Genomic DNA, 17,381 nt, shown 5'->3' with positions numbered 1-17,381 from the left:
GAAATGTGCTTCACTAATAATCAATTTGGGTTTTTTTTTGGGGGGGGGTTAGATTTGGGTGGAGATTTTTATATTATATATGTATTATGTAACTTAAATATTTCTTTTTTTTTTTGCCTTGGTTGCCAAGAAACACAGAATAATTAATGCTCAAAGTAACATTAGTTAATAATTACATATTTTATTACATCAAACTTCCTTCTGATAGCAACACAGAAAAATATCTTCCTTGTAGGGGGAAAACAGCTGATCCTGGTTTCCCTATTTCTTTCAGAAAAGAAAACCTGCAGTTACGTTAAGTTTTCAAGTTCCTTCAGTTACTTACATTTCTACATGTCTATTTGCCAAGACTAACAGCAGGTTTTCCATGTAGTTGGGCAATTAAGATAAACCTATTTTCTGTGATTTGATAAAATAATCTCTTGATATTTAAAAAAGTTTTTTTTTTCAACTAAATTCACACATTGGAAAGCTTCTACATTACGAAAGTCTCTCTGTGAAATGACCTTACATGTCTATTTTCAGAATGACTGTCGTATTGCACACACTTCATGTTTATTTATATTCAACTCGATTATAATTCAGAAGTATAGATCATTATACTTATCCCTGAGGACTAAAAATAGTGATGTTCATTTTTTTTCTGGTGTGTTCTGCCGAACAGTTTAGAAAACACTGTTTACCATGCTGTTCTCTGCCCTTGTACACATTTCTTTTCTTTTTCTTTTGTTTTATGGAAATCTGGCATTTATATTTCTTATTTTCTTTTTTTTAAGCTCTTTATTGGAATATAATTGCTTTTACATTTCCTTTAGAATTAAATACCACTAATAAGTTGGTCATAAATGAATAGTATAGGTATGACTTGTATTGCCCATTATTTTTTACTCTTGGTTCCAAGAAGCTCAGAGTTACCACTGATAAACAGTAAGGATATTGGCCAAGACCCTTGGCATACGTAGATTCCTTTCCTTCTCAAGGCTTTGATCTTGTATTCTGCCTAATTATACAAGTGCAATTCTTATTCAACCTCAAATTCCTTTTATAAGTAGGTATGGTATAAATAAATATGTAAATATCCAGTAGCTGGTTAGTTACTTTGTTACACTATTTAAAACATAATCTATTCCAGTAAAACAGCCATCATGGTCCAACTACTCTCTAATTAGTGTCCAATAGGTCTCTGCAAGTTGGCTCTGCAAACATAGCTCATGGATACTCATCATATTTTTCTGAAGAAAGCTGAAGTCAGAGAAGTTGAGTGACGTAATCAGCTAATGGAGAAAATACAGGGTTCAGGGGTGAATAAGAGTTAAGCTGTTTGTACTATATTCTAACCAACTACTATTGAGCTACAAGTGCCTCTGTGAGCTGAAAACCCAGCTGTGTTTTCTACTCTCTGCACTACAAGCAATAATAAAGATGAAGTAATTGTAAGTTAGTTAAAACCCTTCAAAGATATTAAAGATGGAAGTTATGTATCCAATTACAAGCCCATCCTTCTGTTTCTACAAATAAAGTAAATGAAGCAATGCTGATTACTACATATTAGCATAAGAGAATAGAAGCGGCAAAGAGGTGAAGCAGCCTAAGTCTCTAAGGAAAACATTTTAAGTAGTCTGAGCCACATATACATTTCATATGACTTCAGTAGAAATTAAAAGTTAGCTACTTAGAGTAATGTATATGCACAGCACTTAAAATGAATACAGCTCAAGCAACTGCAGCTATAAGACCAAAATTCTAAGAAAAAAAACAAAAACACAGATTAATGACGACTATCAGGATATCTAGCAAATTCTATTAGCATGACAGAAAACATCCCAGTCCTTGAAACAGGATGGCAGTTCCTACCATACTCTCTCCCCTGAAAGGAAAGAAAAGAGGTACTGGCTTTGGCTGGGGACAGGGTAACAAATCAAAGATCTCAAATATGCTAGGAGACGTATGGATTTCCCCACATGGAAAAATATATAGAAGCAGCCCTGCCTGGTATCTCTAATAGGTTTTGAATTCAATGAATATAGTTGAAATTAGAGCAGACCTAAGGAGAAGCTGAAGACACGGCAAAGGCCTCTCACGTTGCTAGAATTCAGACTGATACTCTAATAATTATGTCACTCAGAAATAAATCTACCAAACGTGAAAAGTTAAGCAGAAAAATAATTGCTTCCATTGAACTTGGCTTCAAGATCCCCACACCAAACTAACAATTAGAAGTCCAACTTCAATCCATTTCCTGGACTATATTTTTTTATTGCTCCAACTCACAGTGAATCTGAGAGGTCACATACATGGCAGTGATCCTAAGATTCTCTGTTGCTGTTGAAAGATACGTAGGAGTCTTTTGGAGGATTTAAATACCTAAGCATTTTTCCCTGTTATAATTTTCTTTCCTTTTTTTTTTTTTTAAGAACTTTTATTGAGATACAGTTAACAGACAATAAACTGCATATATTTAGAGTGTACAATTTGGTATCCCAATCTCCCAGTTCATTCCCCCCCAACTCTCCCCGCTTTCCCCACTTGGTGTCCATATGCTTGTTCTCTACATCTGTGTCTCTATTTCTGCCTTTAAAACCAGTTGGTTTGTACCATTTTTCTATAGTCCACATATATGTGTTAATATACAATATTTGTTTTTCTCTTTCTGACTCACTTCACTCCGTATGACAGTCTCTAGGTCCATCCATGTCTCTATAAATGTCCCAGTTTCATTGCTTTTTACAGCTGAGTAATATTCCATTGTATATATGTACCACATCTTTTTTATCCATTCATCTGTTGATGGACATTTAGGACGCTTCCATGTCCTGGCTATTGTAAATAGTGCTGCAATGAACATTGGAGTGCATGTGTCTTTTTGAATTATGGTGTTCTCTGGGTATATGCCCAGCAGTGGGATTGCTAGGTCATGTGGTAATTCTATTTTTAGTTTTGCAAGGAACCTCCATACTGTTCTCCATAGTGGCTATAACAATTTACATTCCCACCAACAGTGCAAGAGCATTCCCTTTTCTCCACACCCTCTCCAGCATTTACTGTTTGTAGATTTTCTGATGATGCCCATTCTCACTGGTGTGAGGTGATACCTCATTGTCGTTTTGATTTGCATTTCTCTAATAATTAGTGATGCTGAGCAGCTTTTCATGTGCCTCTTGGCCATCCATATGTCTTCTTTGGAGAAATGCCTATTTAGGTCTTCTGCCCATTTTTTGATTGGGTTGCTTTTTTTTTTTTTAATATTGAGCTGGATGAACTGTTTATATATTTTGGAGATTAATCCTTTGTCTGTTGATTCATTTGCAAATATTTTCTCCCATTCTGCTTTTCGTCTTGCTTATAGTTTCCTTTGCTGTGCAGAAGCTTTGAAGTTTCATTAGGTCCCACTTATTTATTTTTGTTTTTATTTCCATTACTCTAGGGGGTGGATTGAAAAAGATCTTGCTGTTATTGATGTCGAAGTGTGTTCTTCCTATGTTTTCCTCTAGAAGTTTTATAGTGACTGGCCTTACATTTAGGTCTTTAATCCATTTTGAGTTTATTTTTGTGTATGGTGTTAAGGAGTGTTCTAATTTCATTCTTTTACATGTAGCTGTCCAGTTTACCCAGCACCACTTATTGAAGAGGCTGTCTTTTCTTCATTGTATATCCTTGGCTCCTTTGTCATAGATTAGTTGACCATAGCTTATCTTTGGGCTTTCTATCCTGTTCCATGGATCTATATTTCTGTTTTTGTGCCAGTACCACACTGTCTTGATCACTCTAGGCTTGTAGTAAATCCTGAAGTCAGGAAGCCTGATTCCACCACCAACTCTGTCTTTCCTTCTCAAGATTGCTTTGGCTATTCGGGGTCTTTTGCGTTTCCACACAAATTGTAAAATTTCTTGTTCTAGTTCTGTGAAAAATGCCATTGGTAATTTGATAGGGATTGCATTGAATCTGTAAATTGCCTTGGGTAGTATAGTCATTTTCACAATGTTGATTCTTCCAATCCAAGAACATGGTATGTCCCTCCATCTGTTTGTGTCATCTTTGATTTCTTTCATTAGTGTCTTAGAGTTTTCTGAGTACAGGTCTTTTACCTCCTTGGTTAGGTTTATTCCTAGGTATTTTATTCTTTTTGTTGCAATGGTGAATGGGATTGTTTCCTTAATTTCGCTTTCTGATCTTTCATTGTTAGCGTATAGAAATGCAAGAGATTTCTGTGTGTTAATTTTGTATCCTGCAACTTTACCAAATTCATTGATTAGCTCAAGTAGTTTTCTGGTGGCATCTTTAGGATATTCTATGTATAATACCATGCCATCTGCAAACAGTGACAGTTTTACTTCTTTTCCAATCTGGATTCCTTTTATTTCTTTTTCTTCTCTGATTGCTGTGGCAAAGACTTCCAAAGCTATGTTGAACAGTAGTGGTGAGAGTGGACATTCTTGTCTTGTTCCTGATCTTAGAGGGAATGCTTTCAGTTTTTCACCATTTAGAATGATGTTTGCTGTGGGTTTGTCATATATGGCCTTTATTATGTTGAGGTAGGTTCCCTCTATGCCCACCTTCTGGAGATTTTTTTATCATAAATGTGTGTTGAATTTTGTCAAAAGCTTTTTCTGCATCTATTGAGATGATCATGTGCTTTTTATCCTTCAATTTATTTGTATGGTGTATCACATTGATTGATTTGCATATATTGAAGAATCCCTGCATTCCAGGGATAAACCCCACTTGATCATAGTGTATGATCCTTTTAATGTGTTGTTGGATTCTGTTGGCTAGTATTTTGTTGACGATTTTTGCATCTAAATTCATCAGTGATATTGGTCTGTAATTTTCTTTTTTTGTGTGACATCTTTCCCTGGTTTTGGTATCAGGGTGATGGTGGCCTCATAGAATGAGTTTGGGAGTATTCCTTCCTGTGCAATTTTTTGGAAAACTTGAGAAGGATGGGTGTTAGCTCTTCTCGAAATGTTTGATAAAATTCACCTGTGAAGCCATCTGGTCCTGGACTTTTGTTTGTTGGGAGACTTTTAATCACAGTCTCAATTTCAGTACTTACGATTGGCCTGTTCATATTTTCTATTTCTTCCTGATTCAGTCTTGGAAGGTTATACCTTTCTAAGAATCTGTCCATTTCATCCAGGTTGTCCATTTTATTGGCATATAGTTGCTTGTAGTAATCTCTTATGGTGTTTTTTATTTCTGCAGTGTCTGTTGTAACTTCTGTTTCATTTCTAATTTTATTGATTTGAGTCCTCTCCCTCTTCTTCTTGATGAGTCTTGCTAGAGGTTTATCGATTTTATTTATCTTCTCAAAGAACCAGCTTTTAGTTTTATTGATTTTTGCTATTGTTTTCTTTGTCTCTATTTCATTTATTTCTGCTCTGATCTTTATGATTTCTCTCCGTCTACTAACTTTGGGTTTTGTTTGCTCTTCTTTCTCTAGTTTCTTTAGGTGTAAGGTTAGATTGTTTATTTGGGATTTTTCTTGTTTCTTGAGGTAGGATTGCATTGCTATAAACTTCCCTCTTAGAACTGCCTTTGCTGCATCCCATAGGTTTTGGATCATTGTGTTTTCATTGTCATTTGTCTCTAGGTATTTTTTTATTTCCTCTTTGATTTCTTCAGTGATCTCTTGGTTATTTAGTAGCATATTGCTTAGCCTCCATGTGTTTGTGTTTTTTGCAGTTTTTTTTTTTTTTTTTTTTTTTTTTTTTTTTTTTTTTTTGCTGTAATTGGTTTCTAATCTCATAGCATTGTGGTTAGAAAAGATGCTTGATACAATTTCAATTTTCTTGAATTTACCAAGGCTTGATTTATGACCCAAAATGTGATCTATCCTGGAGAATGTTCCATGTGCACTTGAGAAGAATGTGTAATCTGTTGTGTTTGGATGTAATGTCCTGTAGATATCTATTAAATCAAGCTGATTTATTGTGTCATTTAAAGCTTGTGTTTCCTTATTAATTTTCTGTGTGGATGATCTGTCCATTGGTGTAAGTGGGGTGTTAAAGTCCCCCATATGATTGTGTTACTGTCGATTTCCTCTTTCATAGTTGTTAGCATTTGCCCTATGTATTGAGGTGCTCCTATGTTGGGTGCATAGATATTTATAATTGTTATCTCTTCTTCTTGGATTGATCCCTTGATCTTTATGTAGTGTCCTCTCTTGTCTCTTGTAACATTTTCTATTCTAAAGTCTATTTTATCTGATATGAGTATCACTACTCCAGCTTTCTTTTGATTTCCATTTGCATGGAATATCTTTTCCATCCCCTCACTTTCTGTCTGTATGTGTCCCTAGGTCTGAAGTGGGTCTCTTGTAGACAGCATATATATGGGTCTTGTTTTTGTATCCATTCAGCCAGTCTGTGTCTTTTGGTTGGTGCATTTATTCCATTTACATTCAAGGTAATTATCAATATGTATGTTCCTATTATCACTTCCTTAATTGTTTTGTTTTAGTTTTTATAGATCCTTTTCTTCTCTTAAGTTTCCCACTTAGAGAAGTTCCTTTAGCATTTGTTGTAGGGCTGGTTTGGTGGTACTTAATTCTCTTAGCTGTTGTTTGTAAAGTTTTTGATTTCTCCATCGAATCTGAATGAGATCCTTGCTGGGTAGAGTATTCTTGGTTGTAGGTTCTTCCCTGTCATCACTTTAAATATATTGTGCCACTCCCTCTGGCTTGCAGAGTTTCTGCAGGGGATCAGATGTTCACCTTATGGGAGTTCCATTGTAATTTGTCGTTTTCCCCTTGTTGCTTTCAATAACTTTTCTCTGTCTTTAATTTTTGTCCATTTGACCACTATATGTCTTGGTGTGTTTCTCCTTGCGTTTATCCTGCCTGGGACTCTCTGTGCTTCCTGGACTTGGGTAGCTATTTCCTTTCTCATGTTAGGGAAGTTTTCAACTATAATCTCTTCCAATATTTTCTCAGGTCCTTTCTCTCTCTCTTCTCCTTCTGGGACCCTTATAATGCGAATGTTGGTGCATTTAACATTGTTCCAGAGGTGTCTTAGGCTGTCTTCAGTTCTTTTCATTCTTTTTTCTTTATTCTTTTCTGCATCAGTGATTATCACCATTCTATCTTCCAGGTCACTTATTCGCCCTTCTGCCTCAGTTCATCTGCTATTGGTTCCTTCTAGTGTATTTTTCATTTCAGTTATAGTGTTGCATATCTCTGTTTGTTTGCTCTTTAATTCTTCTAGGTCTTTGGTAAACTTTTCTTGCAACTTTTTGATCTTTGCATCAGTCTTTTTTCACAGTCCTGGATCATCTCCACTATCATTATTCTGAATTCTTTTTCTGGAAGGGTGCCTATCTCCTCTTCATTTAGTTGTTTTTCTGGGGCTTTATCCTGTCCCTTCATCTGGTAGAAAGTCTTTTGCCTTTTCATTTTTCCTATCTTTCTGTGGCTGTGGTTTTCAGTTCCATAGATGAAATACTGCTGATACTGCTTGATACTGCTGTCTGCCCTCTTGTCTTCTGATATTTTTCTTTGTGGAAATTTTTTTTTCTTTTTTTTAATGAGGCCTTATGGGTGCCCATATTTTGTGAATCTACTACTAATTACATAGCCAAGAACTATATACACGAAATAAGGAATAATTCTAGAATTATACACAATAAAAGCAAGCATGAAAGAATGTATGCAGCTTGTGTTGAACGTAACAGACATAAGAACTCAAAACAAAGATCACTGTTGATTGGAAATGGGGTAGGTAGGTCTATATTTGAATTTTAGAGGAGCTAAGGTAATACCCAATGAATTTTAAGAACAGGAGGAGATATTTTATTAGTTTAGAGGAAAGGTGGCATCAGGAATGAAAGTAAAAAAAGTTCCCGACGTGAGGGAAGATATTCTAGGTCCCTCTCCATATAGGGTTTGCTGATATGATTGGCAAAGAATAAACTACAAAATGAAAAAGAAAGTCCATAGCAGTTGAATAAGATCTTTGACTGCCAGAATGCTAACAGCAATTATGTACGATTCTATACGTCTTACAGAGTACCTGTATTATATAAAAATATTATCAGCATGCATGTATTTTTGCAAGATATTATTCCCTCAAACTCTTGTTGAGTATCTACTATAGCTAGGTATGTACTTGGCACAGGAACAGAAAAAATAATTGTCTGTGCACAAAGATTTATACTCCAGCGGGGAAAAATATCTATAATTTTGATTATGATATTTGATGATGATGATAACAGTAAAACATCTTTAGTTTTTTCTTATAATGATTAAATTATAAACACTGAATTTTTAAAGTATATCATGTCCTATTCATCCATTCACTCATTTATGCAATATTTGTTAAATGCCTACAATCAGGGTCATTACAGTTATCAAAGATGTAGACTCAATTCAAATTATTGCAATTCACTTCATATAAACACGTAAGTAGATATCATACAAAATCCTTACCAGTATTCCCCAAAGAAGTTCGTCTCTCTAAAATATCTATGGTGCACAGTTTTTGCCTCTGCCTGGAATGTTCTCCCCCTCCCCCTATTCTTCAAGTTTCAGTTTAAGTGTTACCTCTTCCATGAATTCTCTCCTGACTCCTTAGAGAAGTGTGTCTTGTGCACACCTCCACTTTAACAAAAGTGTATTAAATTATAATGATTTATCTGTCTCCCTCTCCCCCTCCAACACACACTTAAAATGAATAAAGGTGCCATCAAATCGTGAGCTTTTTGATGGTATCTTTATTCATTTTCTATCTTGGCAGCTGAAACACTGCCTGACATAAGAGGTGCTCAATAAATGTTCCTGAATGACTATCTTATAATAAATGAACGTCAGGTGCAGTGTTTGTGATTATTATGGTGTTCAAGTGCTGGTAGCTGGTTGAGGGTCCAGCTACACAGGTCTTTTACTCCTGTAAACATGCCAAGCTCATTGCCACTTTTCAGCCATCTCTGGGACACTCCCCTACACTGCCCCATTACATAATGCTGACTTTTGCTTGATCTAACTTCAATTTCACCTCCCCAGAGAAAACCCTCCCGATTAGCCAATCTACATGGGTAAGTCAAAAATTATGCATACTCTGGCTGTAGAATTCATTTGAATTAACTTTTAGAAAAGACAAATACATCATTTTTCGACATAATCGCCTTGCTTTTCAACACACTTTGTCCACTGGTCAACAAGCTTTCATATTCCCTCATTAAAAGATGTTTTAGGCTGAGCTGCAAGCCACAAATATACCTCTGTCTTCACTTCTTCATCAGAAGTGAATCTTCATCCCTGTATGGCTACTTTCAGGGGACCAAACAGGTGAAAGTCTGATGGAGCAAGACTGGGACTATAGAGAGGATGCTTTAACACTTCAAAATGAAGTTTTTGCAGAATGTCAACAGTGTGGACAGAAGTGTGTAGACTTGCACAGCCTCCGACCACAAAAAATGAATCACTTTCTGGTTTACTTTACTCTGTGTGACAGACTCTACATCCATCCACCTCACTACAAATAACTCAATTTCATTTCTTCTTATGGTTGAGTAATATTCCATTGTATATATGTGCCACATCTTCTTTATCCATTCATCTGTTGATGTGCATTTGGGTTGCTTCCATGTCCTGGCTAGTGTAAATAGTGCTGCAATGAACACTGTGGTATAAATATATATGGAATCTAAAAAAATGGTACTGATGAACCCAATGGCAGGGTAAGAATAAAAATGCAGATGTAGAGAACAGACTTGAGGACTCAGGGGTGGAGGAGGAAAGGGAGGCTGGGACAAAGTGAGAGAGTAGCATTGACATATGTACACTACCAAATGTAAAAGAGATAGCTAGTGGGAAGCTGCTGCATAACACAGGGAGATCAGCTCCTGATTTGTGATGACCTAAAGGGATGGGATAGGGAGGGTCAATTTTTGAAAATTAAGAGAGTTCACATTTTTTTAGATTTCAAAATTCATACTTTTTGAAATAGTGGAAGAAGAGGAAATTCAGAGCCTGCAGTTGAAAAGTTGGTAGAGCTAGTAACGGCTTACCAGATCACTAGATCATCCCAGCCTCACCTGTTCCCACATCACTCATTTTTGCTTGGCCCTGAAGGTGGTTTGGGTTCTAGCCCTGATCTCTTCTAGTAAAGGTCTCACATGCCCTACATCACACTCATGTAACTACTACAAACCCTGTCCTCATGGACCACTGTTACTACCAAACCTTGGACTATGTCTTTACAGAAAAATTAGCATAAGAACTTACCTTTTTATTATTCCTGCACTATAACATGGAAAAATTAAATAATTAAAAGCAAAAATTGAATTAATTATTCACTAGAAGAAAATCTAGGTGAGTGTTTTAACTGATCTCAAGGTGGTGGAAGAAAACTATCATTAAAATATTAAAAACCAAGTGAACCAGGATGAAGGAGATCTAACTACTAAGATTTACTAACATTAATTAAAGTTCACTAACAAAAAAACGAACCCCAACTGAAGAATGGATAAACACACTTACAAGTAATTCAGAGAATAAATAGAAATGGCCATACGAAAAGACAGTTCATTGTACTAGTAATCTGAAAGATGTGAATTAAAGTGAGATCCCTTTTCATCTATCTCATTAATTCATTAAACAAATATACGTTGCATGGTCACTATGTTCCTGACACTATCAACTTGTCGAAACTTTTTTTTAATGGTAATAATTTTAGGATTCAGTAAGATGACTACCATCGCACTGTGAAAAACAATTTTATAATGTGTATCAAGAACCATAAAATAGTTACTACCCTGCCACCTAGTAATTAAACTTCTTGGAATTTATCCTAGGGAAATAGTCAGTGTAGCAGACAAAGATTAATGCATGAGGATGTTAATCATAGCATAATTTATAATATGAAAAACATTAGAAACCTAAATGTCTAACAATAAAGAGTGATTAAATAAATTATGGTACATTCAAACAAAGAACAATTATGCCGACATTAAAATTGTGTTTTCAAAGACTATTTAATGACATGGGGAAATGATGATGAAAAAATTTAAAGCCTACATTTAAAAAATAGTTTCATATATCCAATTAAAGGGATCCATTCTTTCTTCCCTTAACAGCCAAGAGTTATTTTTGCTTTCCATGGGCTTGCTATCTAATATTTCTCTCCATCTTGCAAAGCACATAAGATTTCTCCACATCTGTCTTTCTTTTCTTAAGAACTTTTATTGCGATACAGTTAACAGACAATAAACTGCATATATTTAGAGTGTACATTTGGTATCCCAATATCCCAGTTCATTCCCCCCCAACCCTCCCCGCTTTCCCCACTTGGTGTCCATATGTTTGTTCTCTACATCTGTGTCTCTATTTCTGCCTTGCAAACAGGTTGATTTGTACCATTTTTCTATAGTCCACATATATATCCACGTCTTAATTCTAGTAGGTATTGAAATAAAGGGTGTCATGTGTTCACTGCAGCATTATTCACAATAGCCAAGATATGGAAACAACGTAGCTGTCTGTCAATGGATGAATGGATAAAGAAGATGTGGTATAGATACACAATGGAATCTTATTCAGCCATGAGAAAGAAGGAGATCTTTTTGTTTTGCAACAACCTGGATGAACCTTGAAGGCATTATGCTAAGTGAAATTAGTCAGACAGAAAAAGACAAATGTTGTATAATATCACTTATATGTGGAATCTAAAAATGATAAACTCAGAGAAACAGAGTGTAGAGTCTTGGTCACCAGGGCTTGGGAGGTGGGGGAAAGAGACAGATATGGGGGTCAAAGGGTACAAACTCCAAGTTATAAGATTAACAAATTCTGAGGGTCTAACGTACAGCCCAGTGATATGTTGGCAAGAGAGTGGATCTTAAATGTTCTCACCACAAAAATAAAAAATGGTATTTATGTTACTGGACTGGGGTGTTAACTAATGCTATGGTGGTAATCACTTTGAAACATATAAATGTATCACATCAACATGCTGTAACACCTTAAACTTATATAGTATTACCCTTCAGTTATAGCTCAATAAAACTGAGGAAGAAACTAAACTAAACTAAACCAAACAAATCTCAGAAATACAGAAATTGCTACATGGAATCAAAGAAACACTATGACATATGTTAAACTTATCTAAAGTACTGAGCAATGTACTAGATTGCAGGCAGTGACAGTTCTATAGAAAGACAGGAATAAAAAGAAGGAACAGGAAGAAAGCAGAAAATAAAAGACCAAAACTAGAGCAGAGAGAGAAGGCAGAGATGCACGAGAAGAGCATGTGGAGGACAGAAAGTCTAAAAGGGCACCCAGCTGAATTTTAAGGAAATTCTCTGCACGACACTATGGTATTAGAACTTAAGAAATTCCCTTTTTGATGTATTTATAGTTCTATGTAGATCAGACAAGACACTTACAAGAAGCATTATTTGTTTCTTGTAACACCAACCACAGGAAGAGCCAAAAGGATGTCATGGTAGAAAAAGCAGAACTACCCCACTACCATGAAAAGAATAACAACAAAAATTGAAAGTCTGAGGGTACCGAAATAAACTGTCTGTACAAAAGATGATTATAGTAAAACAAGGAGGAAGCTGAAGCTCAGTTTTGGAATTACTGAACTGTGCAAAGGCAGAAGCCAACCTGCACGGTCATCAGCATGCCGGAGCCAAACGAGTCTATGTTCACAATGAAAACAGCCAAACCTGGATGCAAGACAACTCTTGGTGCACAGCTACAAGGCTACTTCTGAAGCAATGTTCACACGGTCTTTGGCATTTGTGCTTCAGTGTGGGGGCTATTTGGACCACAGGTTCACAAGGAACTCAGCAAACCATCTTTGGCCTCCTAAGAAACCAATATCCTGGCCTAGGGAAAGCCAAAGGAGTCATTTGTGGAGAGATCAAAAGAGCACAGTGGGCTCTCTTCTGAGGGAAAACTGAGTTTTTCATTAAAATTGATGCGAGGAGTCACCCCATAGAGAATACATTTATAAAGTGGCACGGGAACAACTTCCTGTGTCACTGTAAGAAAGTGAGCAGATCGTTGCTTAACTACACTGCTGGTTACATACACTTCCAAATGTTTCGCCATTCCTGTCCTTTCCTTGAGTTCCTAGAAGGGACTCTTATGGACTCTCGTTTCATATTTACACTCTCACAATTCAACCACAAGGCCTTAAGTATTCAGCAATCCAAAATCTCCTTCCCCTCAGTCTGACATTCTCCTCCATCCTGAAGGCTGGCTTTACTTATGTACCTCTATATTGTAGCCTCCCAGCTCTGCAATCGAATGCTTTTCTTACATTTTGGTTTGGGGAAATTCAGAAACCTCTAGATATTCATTCAGGCCATTTTCACATCCACTGTTTTATCTCTTCATTTCAGTAAGTTGTTTTTAACCCCTTGTTACTTTTTTTTTTAACTTCTTCTGAATTCCCGCTCCTTGGACAATTCCACCATCATCACTGAATCTAATCTGTTCTCTCCAAGCACTTTCATAAACTCAAATCTAGCAAAATAATTGACCTTATGCTGTCTTCATTTTTAACTTCTTTCATGTTTTAAATCATTGTCTTTCAATCTATGACTAACTCTTGCATTCTTTGTCCTTATTCTCCACTCTTCTCGACATTCACTTTAACCTGTTTTACCAAACAGTACACTCTAAATATATGCAGTTTATTGTATGTTAACTGTATCTCAATAAAAGTTCTTAAAAAAAATCTGTATTCTCTACTCTCATACTTAATCTGCTTAAAACTGAACTGACCTAACATAGGTCTTTTCTCAATGTTGATACTTTTATTGTTACTCATACTATGACTAGAAACATGAGACTGCATTTTTAAATGTCTTCTTCATGGGCATGAGGCAATCTGGCTCAAACATCTACTCCTCCCTTTGTTCTAGTGCTGACTGGGCTGGGCTGGTTGTTCATTTCCCACTTAAAAGACACATGGCTAGGTCTTGCTCGTGTAGCTGCTTACTCGTGCAGCAGGACCACCTTTCCAGACAGAGCAAGACTAGCTTTCAGTCAAGAGAACACGGGTGGCTGTATTCCCCAACTTTCTTCTTCTAAAACTTATTACTTGGGCTTCCCTGGTAGTGCAGTGGTTAAGAATCTGTCTGCCAATGAAGGGGACACAGGTTCAATCCCTGGTCCAGGAAGATCCCACATGCTGTGAAGCAACTATGCCCGTGTGCCACAACTACTGAGCCTTCACTCTAGAGCCCATGAGCCACAACTACTGAGCCTGCATGCCACAACTACTGAAGCCCACGTGCCTAGAGCCTGTGCTCCACAACAAAAGAAGCTACCACAATGAGGAGCCTGCACACAACAACAAAAAGTAGCCCCCGCTCTCCACAACTAGAGAAAGCCCACGTGCAGCAACCAAGACTCAATGCAGAAAAATAAATAAATAAATAAATAAATAAATAAATAAATCTTATAAATAAATAAATAAAATATTACTTATTACTGCTCACTCTGCCCTTCTCTTTTTTGCTGTTTTCCTTCCACACTGCTACAGCTTCTGAAATCACTCCTTGAGCATGTACACATTCTGTGTCACTGCATTTCTATATTCGTTCTAGAAGCCAACATGATTTTAATTCTCAGTTTGTGATTTTTTTCTCTCTCTACCCTCATTCAATCTCTGGACAGTCCTTCTCTAGCTTGACTCAAATCCCATCACCCAATTTCTTTCTCTCTAAAACGATACCTTTTCCACATCCTAAATCTCTGTGTTCTACTCCATTCAGTGTGTCCTTCACATGAGCTTTCAGTTTCTCAATACTTAAAATTCTCCCTTGTCTTCCTAGCTACAATCCATTTGCCCTTATCTTTTTCTGTTCTGTATGTGCATTTTGCTATACTGTGAGAGACCTAAAAATCTTCTCAGTGGTGTGACTATATTACAAAACGATAGCAGCTTTCTGTATTAATATCTTTTAGAATTTGACTCCTTCCCTGAACTTTTTGTAAAAATTATACTCAAGGTTATATATACTTGGCAATTACACAAAGGACAGAGAAGAGCAAGAACTGTCTAAGAGGAAACTTTTAACACCTTAAACTCACAAAGTGCTATACGTCTATTATATCTCAAAAATGGAAAATTAAAAAATAAAAATTAACCTACTCAGAGTCTTATATCTACCAATGATTGTTCAATTGTCTGATAAGATGTACAGGGAAGCAGGAAAAGAAAGAGATTGTCAATGTGAGAAAAGCACTAGAAAGAGAGATTGGGAAAGTCTAGAAGTTTAGACTTTATTCTGTAAAAAAAGTGAGAGCTATATAGACAAAATCAAATGGGCATATGTACATTTCAATTTTTTAACTTCTAAACAACTCTGCAGGGGGCTTCCCTGGTGGCGAAATGGTTAAGAATCCACCTGCCAATGCAGGGGACACAGGTTCGATCCCTGGTCTGGGAAGATCCCACATGCCATGGAGTAACTAAGCCCATGCGCTACAACTACTGAGCCTGTGCTCCAGAGCCCTCGAGCCACAACTATTGAAGGCCATGCACCTAGAGCTCATGCTCCACAACAAGAGACGCCACTGTGATAAGAAGCCCGCGCACTGCAATGAAGAGCAGCCCTCTCTCTCCGCAACTAGAGAAGGCCCACGTGCAGCAACAAAGACCCAGCACAGCCAATAAACAAATGAATAAATAAATAAATTTATAAACAACTCTGCATTAGAAGATGCAAATTTAAAGTTGATCTTCAGGTTAATGGAATTAAATTTATCCAATAACACTTATCAAGCACCTGTTTTCATAAGATACTATAAAATAGAAATGGTTTTCCTTCAAAAGAATGTAAATTTAGCCTCATATTTATTAGCAGTCCAATGAAAAACAGTTAGAGGCTGCCACTTTACAGCTTCTGCAGGAAACATGCCAACCTACAATTCAAAGAGGCCAGAAGCTTGTTTCGACCTGAATGCACTCCCATACTACACATTCTCCATCTTCTCAGTAACCTCTTTCCTTTCTCTTTCAAGACTTCCATCTGTTGCCATGGTTTACCTATTCCTCAGGCTCTGGCACGGGACCGTCTCCTCACTGCTGGCCCAGTTTTTGCTACCAAGTATTGTTTTCTTGTGGAACAGACCCTAGCACAGCCCTGGGGGCAAAACCAGGCATTCTGGAAGCTTTGTCTTCTCCTTGACCCAAAGCAAGGAAGGTAAGTGCTGAAAAAATGGAGGGACCAGAACTCGAAAATATGATAGCAAGCACTGACACAAGACACAGTTGATAAGATTAGCAAAACAATGTAAAGATATAAAATGTGACACCTGATGGGCCAGAATATAGATATTGTGTCCAACATCTTTTGGGGAAACACCATCATCTCCGCCCTCATCATCCCCGTGATCGCATTCCAGTCCTTGGTTATAGGCATTCTTCATCACATCCACCTATCAGAAAACAAATGGGAACCATAAGGGCTTGAAATGCCACCAACAACATGCATTTACATCACTTATGAGGTATAATTAAAACCTGGAATGCTTCCTAAGATGTGAAAAGAATAAAAGCATTCTAAATGAAAATGGCCTTGGAAACCATCTGTATTTAAATGAATATGGAAGTATTTTCCTACAATATTCCCTGTTTTCCTTAGAAAATTTCATTCTGGTTTTTGAATGTTGACTGTGCCGAAGTTCCCATGAATTGGGAGATGCTGGAACCCTGAGAAGCATCTGGTATTTATTAAAGGCCCACAAATAACAAGAACACATGGTGCTGGACACCGTTCTCTGCCCTGAGGATCCAACAGTGGACACAAGAGTATCTGCCCTCAGGGAACTTACTGTCAGCAAATCAAGAGGCCAACACAACAGTCCTCCCTGCAGCAGGGCTAAGGGTGAGGCACTCAGTAAGCACAGGGCAGGGGCACTCACGCAGCCAAGAGGTTGAGGGCGGGCCACAAAGAGGAAGTGGATGATGGGATAAAACTGTTGCAGACAAAGGAAACAGTACTTTCAAAGTGCTGTTGTGTAGAGATGTTGTTGAATGAATATATAACTCACTGCCCCATTTAACCATAGGGATAAGGAGTGTCTTGTTCCTCTTAGCCCACTGCCTTCCATGGATGGAGGTTTTTATTTTTGTTTTTTGCAGGTACTATGTTCTCATTAAATATATGTTCAATCAAATTGCATCTTATCTTTCTCTTTATCTGCCTTCTTTGACTCCATTCCTTACTATTAAAGAGAACAAAAGAGTGCCTTCATAGATTTCCCCATAGCACCAACAGTGGTGCTCATGAGACTGGGACTTAGTCATTGGGGCACTGGCTTCCATGGTTCGAGAATGTTCTCAGTGTTTTTGAAACCCAATGCTTTTAAAGCATGCTGATATTTCTTCATAATTTCCATGTCACAGGTGAGGAGGAAAATG

At 37.1% G+C, this 17,381-nt stretch overlaps 1 protein-coding gene across 7 annotated transcripts in view; it reads right to left on the bottom strand.

The window, feature by feature from the left end:
* Positions 1–17,381, bottom strand: part of ITPR2 (inositol 1,4,5-trisphosphate receptor type 2) — a 489,465-nt gene that overhangs the window by 134,807 nt on the left and 337,277 nt on the right. For all 7 annotated transcript variants that reach the window (XR_009048516.1, XR_009048517.1, XM_057703556.1 and 4 more), the window contains one exon: positions 16,274–16,396. Coding sequence is in view for 5 of the 7 variants with exons in the window: in XM_057703556.1 (XP_057559539.1) it covers positions 16,274–16,396 (123 nt within the window). In the remaining 2 variants the exon portion in view is untranslated. The remainder of the gene's footprint in view (positions 1–16,273; positions 16,397–17,381) is intronic.

Source organism: Hippopotamus amphibius, chromosome 12, assembly GCF_030028045.1.
Source record: "Hippopotamus amphibius kiboko isolate mHipAmp2 chromosome 12, mHipAmp2.hap2, whole genome shotgun sequence".
Classification (NCBI taxonomy): Eukaryota; Metazoa; Chordata; class Mammalia; order Artiodactyla; family Hippopotamidae; genus Hippopotamus; species Hippopotamus amphibius.
Note: the sequence above shows the minus strand (reverse complement) of the source record. Positions and strands in the feature narration are given on the sequence as shown.